General features: G+C 37.9%; 1 protein-coding gene across 1 annotated transcript in view; it reads right to left on the bottom strand.

Annotated features, from left to right (window-relative positions):
- Positions 1-11,999, bottom strand: part of MED14 (mediator complex subunit 14) — a 59,719-nt gene extending 47,720 nt beyond the window's left edge. Inside the window, exons 1-3 of the mRNA XM_074300822.1 lie at positions 11,755-11,999; positions 5,229-5,255; positions 2,356-2,465 (exon numbers count right to left, since the gene is read on the bottom strand). Of these exons, the coding sequence (XP_074156923.1) occupies positions 2,356-2,465; positions 5,229-5,255; positions 11,755-11,963 (346 nt within the window). The 5' untranslated portion in view covers positions 11,964-11,999. The remainder of the gene's footprint in view (positions 1-2,355; positions 2,466-5,228; positions 5,256-11,754) is intronic.
- Positions 12,000-12,797: the final 798 nt, after the last annotated feature.

Raw genomic sequence — 12,797 nt, 5'->3', positions numbered from 1 at the left:
GGGGGGTAAGAGGGAATTTGGAGGCCATCGGGGTTCAGTGATTTGCTAGGGTCACACAGCTAGTAAGTGTTAAAGTATCTGAGGTCACATTTGAACTCAGGTCCAAGATCCTGACTGCAGGGTCAAGGCTCTATCTATCTACTGCATCATGCTCTGAACTTGTGACTTCATAAGGATGCTTGTATTCCACTATTAAGTGGAATTGTTTTCAATTTAAAAATGATTTTCATATATCTGAATCTCACAAAAAAAAAAATCTAAAATTAAGCATTATTATCCCTCTTCTAAAATCAGGGAAAAACTAAGACTCATAAATTAAGTGATTTGTCCTTGACCATAAAGCTAGTAGCTAACAAAACTAGAACTAGAACCCACCATGAGATTTCTGGTCTATTGCTTTGTGTTCTGACCAGCAAACAGACTATTTATTATGTCTCTAGCCTTTATACCACTTTTAGCACAGTATAAGAATACATAAAAATTATAGGGCTAGGTATGTGGCAGCACTATGCTAAGTATTGGAGCTACACTAAGAGGCAAAACAGTCCCTGCCCTTACAATGCTTACAATTTAAGGGAAGGAAATGCAAGCACACAAATATATACAAAGTCAAGCTAAACAGGACAAATAATAGTTAACTAAGGAAAAGCACTGGAATTAAGAGAGGTTCAGAAAGGTTTCCTGTAAATGACTTTAGTCTGGACTTAATGGAAACCAGGGAGGTGAGTAGTTAGAGCACAAGAAAAGAGCCACGAACACGAGACAGTCAGAGAAACTCTTGGGAGCCAAGTACTTGGAGGGGAATAAAATATAAAAGGACTGGAAAAGTATGAGGGGGCTAGGGCATGAAGGCCCTGGAAGACAAAGCATTCTATTTTGCTCCTAGAAGTAACAGGGAACCACTAAAGTTTACTGGGAGGGAGTAGGAGTAGTGACATATCAAAGGAAATGCATAAAGATTTTATCTCTTTAAGAATGATTAAGTCAGGTATTCTCTGTACTTACTGCAAATGATGTTTTGAAAGCCTAGATAGAAAAGTTTGTGTTATCTTTATCAATTTTCATTTTTATAGTTCTGACTTAGCATTCTAGTCCATTTGCACTGTGAATCTTGATTTGTTTAGCCATCAAATCAGTTATTTTCCCTGCTTGTGCCCTTCACAAATATAATTAGCATATTTTCTATGCTTCTTTTGTGTAAATGATAAAAATGTTGACCTGTTCAGTGTTCTATGATACTTCACTGAAGGATTCCTCTCTAGGAAGACATTATGAATTACTATTATTATTATTATTATTTTAAAATTTTCAAACAGCTGCAAACAGGTCTAAGTCTATTAACTATTTCTCTAAGGGTAAATTAAGACACTTTGGATATACTTTTTTTTTTTTTTTTTTACCTCAAGATGTTATACTTCATGTATTCCCTTAATTCCCCAATAGCTGGCACTACTTGTTTTTAAGAGAACCCATATTTGACTGGCAGTACATCCTCTTCAAAGTGCTCATAAATATGCTACTAGTTCAATGTTATGCTCACTTATCTAACATTTCTGGAAACCAGGACAATATTCATCTGTCACTAAGCTGCTGGCAACTCTTATTAATTCTCCACAATTTCTTAATTATAATTGAAAAGTGCCCCAGGGCCACATAATGAAAGGGAGGGAGGAACTAGTCATTTTTCTGGTAGTCTTGAATTTTTATCTTTTCACTTTAAAGACTATTATTCTTGAAAATAGAAAATTTTTAAAATTATCTAAATAGCTCTGCCTTTTAGCTCTCAAATAGAGGGGTTTCCTCTTCCTTCTTAATATTCTAGTTTTCAAAACTTGTTTTACTTGGGCTTTTAAAAGCAGTTTTCTCCCAGGTGTCAGTTCAATCTAGAATTTAGCCCTCAAATTCTTTTTTCAGAGGCTCTTGATTTCCTTTTGTATTCATTCTTAGTCATTTTTCCATCTCTCTTCTCCTTACATGTCCATCTTTCTATCTGTAGTCTCACTCTTTCACATCAGAATTATCAACAACTATAAGGATAGAAACTTCTCATCCCTCAAATCATAATTCTCTTAAGAGTCTCTAAATATATATCATACCGCAATCCAAAAGCTAAACACACTCATAATATTCCCTGCTGGTATAAAAATGAGACATGATGCAATCTGCATGCACATAATTACATTGGAATGCATTAAATGCTATAATACAGAAGAGATTATTCAAATAATTATGTGGCCTGTTACAACCAATCAGAAGATGAAAAGGTTAGAAAGCAAATTCATAACTAGTTTAAACATACCATAAATCAATTTTGAACCAAATTCTGGGGAGAAATTAAAAAAAAAAAAAAAAAACTTACCGCACATTTTTCCACCTTCCCAGCATTATTAGCCCATTTTACTAAAGCTAACAATCGAACAAAGAGCTGACGTGTCCGGCTAGCAAACTGCACGATTTCTATTTTCCTATAAAAATAAAGCATAATTGTAGGTAAATAGAAAATATCAGAATGTATACTTTATAACTTGTTTGGTTTGAATATGAAAAATCTTACCATTCTCATTTAAAACTATAACAAAAAAGAATTTCACATACAACAAAGTTGTAAGCAATTATTTCAGTTTAAATCTATATTGTTATTATTTCACTATTTCTAGAGGCACAATCACTTTAGGAAGCTTGATTTCCATCATGGATAATAAAATAATCCAAAAAAATATTCAAGAGCTGGATTACTTCATGTTTGTTTTTTAATGCAGATTATATAGGTTTTGCCAAAAATTGTTTTTAGAATTTTTGACTGCCATGTGAAATCAGCTATTAACATACTTTGATTTATCTAAACAATTTAGCTAAAATTGAAAAATAATTACATGTGTTTTTCAAAGCACAAGTCACTTAAAGTTAAAGATTCAATCAAACATTTATTAACTGTCTAGTACATGTATATAAACATAAAGATACAAAGATGAAAACAAACTCTGACCTCAAGGAGCTTAAAGGGAAAGACATTCATATATAGTTATATACAGAGCAGGTACAAAACAGACCCAAGGCAACATTAGAGGTAAATTACTAGCAATGTAGGAATTAAAGAAAGGTCTCCTGTAGAAAGCAGCACTTGACTTGAGTCTTGAAAGGTACTAAGAATTCCAAGAAATGGAAATGAAAGAATATATTCTAGACATGAGGGACAGCCCATGCAAAAGTCATGGAGATAGAAGATAGAATGGGATATATGAACAATGATAAAAAGACAATTTTGGCTAGTCCATGAAGCTCATGAAGAGGATTAATGTAAAAGAAAATTGTACAGCAAAGTAGGCTTAGATTGTGAAAAGCTTGGAATGTTAAACCCAGAAGTGTTGATTCTAGAGCTGACAGGGAGCCACTAGACTTTAGTAAATAAGGAGGGAGTGAAAAACATTAAGAAAATCAATCCCTTTGGCAGTTATGTCCAAGAAAGTTTGAAGTGGAAGAGACTTGGAGAGACCAATTAGAAAATTATTGTAATAGTCCAAGTGAGAGGTGATGAAGATCTGAATTAAGGTGGCAGCTGTATGAACAGAGAATGGGAAGTTTGTTACAAATGTTACATAGGTAGATATGGAAGAATGTGGCAACTTAAGAAAATAACTTGGGTAGTATATATAGACTTGGGAATCATATGGATAGAGATGATAAATGAAACTATGGGACCTATTTAAGATTGAGTGCAGAGAGAGGAATACCCAGGCAAGAGACTTGGGGTACTTTTAGAGCAAAGGGGTATGATATGAAGCAGACCACAAAGAGAACAAAGTGAAAGCACTATCATAACAATCCAGAAAGGAGAATTTATCTGTCAAGAATATAGTACACTACTGAGAGGTCATGAACTTGGATGAGGACTAAGAGACTAATAATTTAATAATTAATAATAATAATGAGACAATTGGTAACTTTGGAAAAAAAGAAGTTTTGAGTGATGAGGTCAGAAGTCAGACTGCAAGAGGCTTACAAGTGAAAGGAGGAATAGTGACAGTGTTTTCTAGGGGTTTTGGCTGAGAGGATGAGCAGAAAAAGATGACTTGAAGGAGTCCACTGTGAGTTTTTTAAGGGAGGGAAGGAACCAGTAGGGAGGAAGAGGTCAAGTTTAGAGAAAGGGATCATGAAATGGTTATGAGGACAACTACTAGAGAAAATGGGAGGAGATAGGATCAAGGATACTTATAAGAGGGGTTTGGCTTGAAGGGAATAGCCTCCTTTTCAGGAAAAATCAGAGTAAGAGAAGAAGAAAATGAAAAGGGTCTTTTCAAGACATGAAAACCTGAGCCTTTCTACAAAAGCCTTTGAAAAACATGAAACCAGGTAATTCTGTACTTCTGTCCCTTCTTTAAGATAATATTGCAAAGGAAATTCAACAATGTATAAATTAAAGAGACTTTAAAATTGCCATGCAACTCTTTACCCATAATTAGATGTCATTAAGCTCTTTGAGGACAAGGGCTATCTTTCTTTTCATTAATGGTATTTCTAGTGCTTCACATACTGCCTGGCAGGTAGTTAACTATTTAGTATATGTTTACTGAATAGGCTCAATAAAAGGATTATATCATGATATCCCAACACATCAGCTTGCCAGACATAGTAGATTGTATGTACTGAACAGCTATATACTGTTCCTATATAATGTAAATTCTGTAGGCAGATAAATGGAGAAACCAAGCTACCTCCTTAGCCCCTCTAATAATAAGGTCAAGGGGTAAGAATTCAACGCTGAAGGAAAAGTGTTTTAACAAAAAAAATTGGTTCCTGATCTCCACAAATCCTTTGCATTTGCAAAAAAGGTTTTTATACATTTAAAGTTAAGTTCTACATAGACTACAAAAAGAAGAGGTCTTTACTTAAAGGGCCTTAAAAAAAATTCTTAATATTATATGAAGTTTTCTTTTAAAGGTCCTATGGATGTCTTGAAGATGAGTGGCTAAAGTAAATCCAAGTCCACAAAAGGAATTTTTGTTTATATCTTGTTTTTATGAAATGGGAATGAACATAGGTGAATAAATAATCTGAACTACATTTATGATCAAAGCATTCAAGAAGTTTATAGGCACCACATGTTATAGTCCCATCTACATTTACTTGCTAAGCCTGTTCACTAATGCTTTCTCTTCATATAACATATCAGAACAAAGTTCTAGTTATATTTAAACTGGGATAGAAATAAGGATATCTTTAAAACTCACCTTTCCACATCTGATTTCCTTGGCAATCTAAGGAAACAAAAAATATTTTAATTACATAAATATTACTTTTAAATCAAAGCATTGCACTATTTAAAATGTAGTATTATGTAACATTATTGATAACTTAGAAAATAGCATTATAATACCTGTCATTGTATACTGCAAAGTCCAATTTGGCTAACAACCTGATTTTATTTTTTATGAACATAAAACTGCATGCAATACAAGCATTTTCACAAGTATGAAAATAAGGAAAAATTAAAATTTTCTTTACTCAAAGTACTTCATTGGCATTTTTTATGCTAGTAATAAATCAATAAGCATTTATTAAACACACTCATTATGTGCCAGGCACTATGGCACAAGTTCTGCCTAGTATGACATTTCTTTTAACCTGAAGTGTTCATATGTTCAGGAACCATAGGCCCATAAGAACAAGAATTAATTTCATTAAAAGAACTATAAATATGTTAAATATGTTCACTGGAGAAAACTATAAATATGCTCATTCATTTTCTTGAACTTTTGAACAGATCAATGTTGTGAAGACTATTCAATGCACAAAAGGATGAAGGTTTATGAATACTTTTTTCTGTAATACAATTGGACGTAAACAAGATAATACATAGTTGCAAAATTTACTGTATTTCAGTGATTCAACATGAAAGCAGCTGAGAAATGACTGTAATTAGAACTACTTATATATAAACCAAACTCCTTAAGCTTTTCTTTTCTTGGGGTACTTTTAGAGCAAAGGGGTATGATATGAAGCAGACCACAAAGAGAGCAAAGTGAAAGCACTATCATAACAATCCAGAAAGGAGAATTTATCACTCTAGTGTCTATAATCAGCAATAGAACCATAGTTCTCCCCACCTCCCAACCAAACAGAATTAAATCCTTATCTGATTAAATACACAGGTAATCCCCTAAAATCTTGTATTTGACACTCCAACAGTAGGTTCCTTTCATTATATACTTTCCCCTCCCTGCAATTTGGTCATTTATCTGAAAGATCCAGAATGGTCCAACAGCATCTCTTCTTCCCCTTTTCTATATACACACATTCCAGGAAGTCCTAGATACCCAAAGCCCACAGGAAAGAGAATTGCTATGCTTTCATGGTTGTGGGATGGTCAGTCTTAGAAGTACTGAATGATAACAACATTGCAAGAATGAGATGGTAAAAACCTAGAAGATCACAGGACAAAGAAAAAATGAGTTCCAAGTTCCAGGCAAAGAACTGTTAAGGTGAGGTGAGAAAGAGTACAGTGTAAGTGAAGTCGGAGTGAATCAACTATGTTCAAAGAACTAACAAGGCTGGGTTGAACTATATGCCAGCATTGAAATAACTGATAACTATGACTGAGATAATCTAAGTCAATTCAAAAGAAACAAACAAACAAACCCATGAAGCACAACACAGCTTCCACAGGCCTGGAAGCAGGTAAATGCTAGTCATTTTCAGAAAAAGAAAAAAAAAAAGAAAAAGAAAAGGGAGGGGAGAACGACTTTAATTTTCTCAGCAAAGCAGGAAATAAGGTCTTCTTCTGGAGGGTTAATTAAGGGATGAAGGAGAGGGAGAGAGAAAGAGAGGGAGGGAGAGAAAAAAGGGAAGGAAGAAGGGAAAGAGAGGGAGGGAGAAGGAATGATATGAGGAGCTTAAGCAGAGAAAAGAAGTTTTGGAGCAGCTACTGCAGGTTATAATTTTATTATCAGGGATCTAGGTAGATTAGATAATTATACAGTTAAAATGATTAGACTTTTATTGAAGGGAGAAATGTGAGACCAGAGTTAGAATGACTGGAAGAAAAGGAGGGGAAGAAGGAATTAAAAAGTCATGTTGAGAACAGAGACTGTTTTAGAAAGAGTAAGATGGAATGGATGGATGGAACAATAGTTATGATTAGAGAAATACATTTACTAATTCAAACTAATATGGAGTAAGTGAGAGCTAGGGCAGCTGAGATACAGTAAAAGCATAGCATATAGGTGAAATGGGAGGCCGAGGTATTCTAAAGGACATCAATGTTTCAGTCCCTGAGCTGAAGGATAGGAGTTAGTATAAAGAAGACTGAGCAAGGAAGGCAAATAAACCTCCACTGGATGACTTTGAACATTTCAAAAAGGGGAGAGGCTGCCAAAATATGGGGGCAGAGAGGTTTGGAAGTGGTAGTGAGGAACAAGCCAGTAAAATTACTTCTGAACTAGTATGCAAAGGAATATTAAAGTGAGCATTTGGTATTTGAAAGAGTGGTCAAGGACACAATGTCTTCTAGAGCTAAGCTTCTTTAACTGTGGGTTTCAACCCCATGTGGAGTCACAAAATTATGATTATCAGTAAATATTTTATTTGTATACCTATTCTACCTAGCTATCTATCCAGGGTTAAGGCCAAAGGGGTTGCAAGTAGAAAAAGTTTAAGAAGCTCTGTTCTAGAGGAAATCAGATTTCCAAAAGAACAAAAATGTAGAAAAACTAAGAAAAGGAGGTCTAAGATTAAAAGACCTCAATATGAGTAAATAAGGTGTCATCAAAACCAAAAGAACATAACCTTAGGCTACATTAAGATAAATTTATTGTCCTGACTCAGGAGGTGATGATCATCTTATATTTTGCCCTGCTCAGACCATAATTCCGTTGTTACATTTTAGGAAGGATGTTAAGGATGTGGTACTCAAAAGAAGAGGGCAATAACAACACTAGAAATAAATTGGAGACCAAATATAAGGATCAAATGAGTTCTAAACAGGGAATTTGAACTTAGAGAAGGGTGGATGATGTGATAGCTATCAAAACATGCAAATTATCATTTGGAAAAAAGATTAGTTTATTTCTACCCAGAAGACAGAACTATACAGTAATAGGTAGAAGTTGCAATAGCAGATTTTAGCAGAATTTAAAAAAAAAAAAAAAAAACAACTTCCTAATAACTAAAGCCTTGGGTTTCCTATCACTGGAGGTCATCAAATAGAAACTGAAAGACAACTTTTCAGGGATATTGTGGAGATTTATTAAGTATTTTCTAATTCAGATTCTGTACCTGAATTTAAAAATTATCTAAACTAAAAGATTTTAGTTCTGACTTTATTATTGATTACCCATATGGCTTTGTGCAAATCATTTAATTTCTCTAAGACTCAGATATCTGTTAAATATTACAAATTATACTATTATGTTGGAATATTATTATTAAATACATAAAATATTTGCTAGGTCTGGATCCCAGGATGTTTTAAGAATCAAATGAGATGATGTATGTGATATCATAGAGAAGTAGGTATACAGAAACATACAGTAAAATTATTGTTCTAATAAAGATTACTCTCAGTTCCTAAAAACTATGCTCGGCATAACGTGAGTTCTGGCAGATCTTATCAAGATGAAAAGTCTTCAAGTAGAACCAAGTGAGAGAAGTTCTGTTCAAGAACTAACCTAATTAAATTTGGAGAACTTTTATTACCAGAAAATTATTACCTGAATGAAAAGTATTTGATATGACATCACAGATTATGATGCATTTAAAAAAGGAACCAATAAAGATATTGGAGAAAAGAGGGAGTTCAAAAGATCAAATCTGTGATTTAAGCAGTTTCAGAACTCAAATGTATATAGGATTTAGATAGCTGAATGGGATTTGAGATCATCTAGATGAACTCCTTCATTTTATAGTGAATACAAGTGAAATATTGAAGTCCAAAGAAGTTAAGTGACTTGCAAAAGGCCATACAGATAGTAACCAAACCTGGGATTCCAACACAGGTCTTCAGACTCCAAATCTACAAAGGCAAAGGAAAGCAACCAAGTGACCCATTCTTAAATCAGCAGATACATCAGATTCATCCACTATCTTCTTCCTCAAAAAGAGACTATGACCAATCCCTTCTGACCCTTAATCCCCAACCAGGCACTTTAAAAGTAGTACTTTAGTCTGGGATTCAGAAATGGCCTTATAAGTAGATTTATATGAGTGACCAACAGATACCTAGAAGTGCTTTACATGAAGCAAAACTTTTTGTTCCACAATGGGAAATTCTTTTTTTGGTCTTACCTATAATTTCATAAGTGTGGGGTTGGGGTGGAGGGAAGTGGGGTTCTCCCTAAGAGAATCAACAATTGTTCCAAAATTTTACAGTCTGGAAGGAGTTTCCTGAGGTTTTGGGAAGTAACATGACCTTCTCTAAGTCACTATGAGTCAAAAGTAACTCAGACTTCCCTGACCCCAGAACTTTCCATCCACTATGTGACTTTGAGATATTTCACTTAAAATGTAAAGATTCAAATAAAGGATGATTAATCAGTCAAATTTTTAAAAATTGTTATAGGGTAAAAGGAGATTAAGGGTTAGTTAACACAAAGACCTTTAACTTCTTTATTTTGCCTGGGGCTTTAATGTGTCAGACAGAAACAAGAACATAAAGTTCACTGTCCCTCAGACTATTGGAAGCCGGACTATAGTAAAAACAAAAACTCACACTGTCTCTGCTCCTCAGCCCATTTGCCATATCCAGCAGGCCACATAAATGTCCTCAGGGGCAGATCTGGCCCAAAGGACATATTTTGAGAACCCCTGCTCTAAGGCATCTAAGAAGGATCATTTATTCTAAGTCCTGGGTGTTCTCTTAAGTCAACAAGGACTGTTGCTTAGGAATTTCAAAACTTTCTTTCAAGAATTCCTACATGCCTCGTGTAATAAAATTCAAACCCACTGCTTCACGCATGAACCTTTAGAAAAAGTTTACAGATATATAAGATACGGTTCTGCTTTCTCCAGAAGAGAACTTTAAAAATCCATTCTAACATCCAGCCATTCTGGAGAGCAATTTGGAATTATACTCAAAGAGTTATCAAACTGTTCATAGTCTTTGTTTCTACTGGATTTATATCCCAAAGAAGATAAAGAAAGGAAAAATCATAAAGAAGGGAAAGGGACCTGAATGCGCAAGAATGTTTGCGGCAGCCCTCTTTGTGGTGGCCAGAAACTGGAAAGTGAGTGGATGTCCATCAATTGGAGAATGGCTGAATAAATTGTGGCATATGAATATCATGGAATATTATTGTTCTGTAAGAAATGACCAACAGAATGATTTCAGAAAGGCCTGGAGAGATTCAGATGAACTGATGCTGAGTGAAATGAGCAGGACCAGAGATCATTATATACTTCAGCAACAATACTGTATGAGGATGTATTCTGATGGATGTGGCCCTCTTCAACAATGAGATGAACCAAATCAATTCCAATAGAGCAGTAATGAACTGAACCAGCTACACCCAGCGAAAGAACTCTGGGAGATGACTATGAACCACTACATAGAATTCCCAATCTCTCTATTTTTGTCCTCCTGCATTTTGGATTTCCTTCACAGGCTAATTATAAACTGTTTCAAAGTCTGGTTCTTTTTGTACAGCAAAACAACTGTTTAGTCATATATACATATATTGTATTTAACTTATATTTTAACATATTTAACATGTATTGGTCAACCTGTCATCTGGGGGAAGGGGGAAGGGGAAGGAGGGAAAAAGTTGAAACAAAAGGTTTTGCAATTGTCAATGCTGTAAAATTACCCATGCATAAAATTTTTGTAAAAATTTTTAAAAATAGGTGACATTTTTGGAAAAAAAAAATCCATTCTAGGGGGATAAATTTTAAGGTAGAGGGAAAAAAAAGTCTAAAATATATGCTACAATTCTGAAATCTGCATTTGCCAAATTATAGCATAACTCACTTTATAACTAGTTGGAGTGGCATTAAGATTCCTATTTTATAAAATTTCAGGTGAAAAAAAAAAGCAATACTTTTTATTTCTACTAAATACAACGAAAAATTCAAGAATTTCAAAAACTCAACCCCCCCCTCAATTTCTGCCCAAAGTGCAATGCCCAGACCATTTATTTACACAAGTTGCTATAGAGCACTTGAAGGCAGATTATTTGGATAGAGTTGGACTCGGTCAGTGGTGCTCAGTTCAAAAGTGAGCTCAGACGCTTACCAGTTCCGTACGGGATCGGACAAGTGATTTTAAGTTCTGACTGCTCATTTGTAAAAGAGATAACCTACTTTCAGATCAAATCTGTGATTCTCTAAGTTGAATAATTAGAGACTACTGTAACAAGTAAGCGAACGTATCTATTACCTTAACTTAAGACTCATTTAGAAAAAGAAAGATGGAAAAGTCGGAAAGATTGCCTCTCCTTCCCTTTCCCGACTTCGGTGCTGGAAGAAAAATACGACTAGACGTACCAGGCAGAAGATGACAGACCCGTCCTTTTGACAGACGGACCGCCTTTCTAGTCAAGGGGCGCCAGAACGACTTCAGGACAGCCTTCGCTACGATTGTACTAAAGCGCCCATTTAAGAAGCTTCTGCAGTGTCCCGGGGAAACCCCAACGATGCAGGTCCTACCCAAGCCTGCGCGCACTCGCGCTGGAACTGCCCAGGGGCGCCACAGGGGGAGAAGAGCTCGGGCTGACCGGAGTGGGGGGAGCAGAGACCCCTGGGCGGAGGGGGGGGGGGGGTACTTACAGGTCTGTCAGCACCATGAGCTCCGCGTAGGCCCGGTGGAGCAGGAACTCGATGAGGGTGCTGAGCCGGTAGCCCGGGCTGGCCGCAGCTGCGGCCGCCGCAGCCACCGCGGCCCCCGGAGGAGGAGGTGCGGGCGCGGACGCGGGGCCTCCGCCGCCGCCGCCTCCGGGCGGGACCAGCTGGTGACTCTCCAGCTGCACCGGAGCCATGGCGGCTCGCGCGGGCAGTGGCGGGGGCGGCTCGCGCGCGGCGGCGCCGTAGAACGCGGCTCGGGAGACCCGCCTCCCTCCCCCGCCCGCCGCCGCCGCCGCCGCTAGGAACCCGGGACTGGCGCAGCCGCCGCTGTCGTCGCCTCGGCTTGGCCTGTCGCCACCCCGCTTCTACTAACGCTGCCCCGCAATGGAGTGGGGACCGGGGTGGACGGACGGGAGCCCCGACCCCATTCAGCGAGCTCGATAATTGGAATGGGGACGGTGTGGGGAGAAACGGAGGAGGGGGCTGGAAATAAGCACTGCCGCTGATTAGTAGCCACTCGTCCTAGAGGCCTCGGCCTCCATGTTGGCGGACCAAACCGGAAGTGTCTTGTAGAGCGGAAGGGGAACTTGTAGGAGACTTCCGACAGCAACTTGTGCTTGCTTTCGCCTAGGTCCGTCATGTCTTTGCGCCGGGGGCGTGGCCTGGGCGCTGGAGCACTAGCGGGGAGGGAGGGAGGGAATGTTGCCAGCAGCTGGGCAAACGCCGGTTCTCAGGGGCGGAGAATGGAGCTGGGCTTGGCTGGTAAACTGGAGAAGCGTCGGTGCACGAGACCAGTCCTCCGCTCCCCTCCCCCCTCTCATTCTGCCTGACTCCGAGGAGTGCAGGTCGCGGCTGCTGCTCCTACGCCAAAGCCCTCCAGGCTCCTCTCTTTTCCAGAAGACTTGCTCTCTGCCACCATCGCCCTTCCCCCCTCCCCGGCCTCCCTCTCCCAGACGTGCTTAGCACACCGCGTTCGAGCCCTGGTTTAGGCTGTCTCCCGAAGGGGAGATAATTTTTGGGGAATTATC

Source organism: Sminthopsis crassicaudata, chromosome 3, assembly GCF_048593235.1.
Source record: "Sminthopsis crassicaudata isolate SCR6 chromosome 3, ASM4859323v1, whole genome shotgun sequence".
Lineage (NCBI taxonomy): Eukaryota > Metazoa > Chordata > Mammalia > Dasyuromorphia > Dasyuridae > Sminthopsis > Sminthopsis crassicaudata.
The sequence above is the reverse complement of the archived record's forward strand: the minus strand, read 5'-3'. Positions and strand labels throughout refer to the sequence as shown.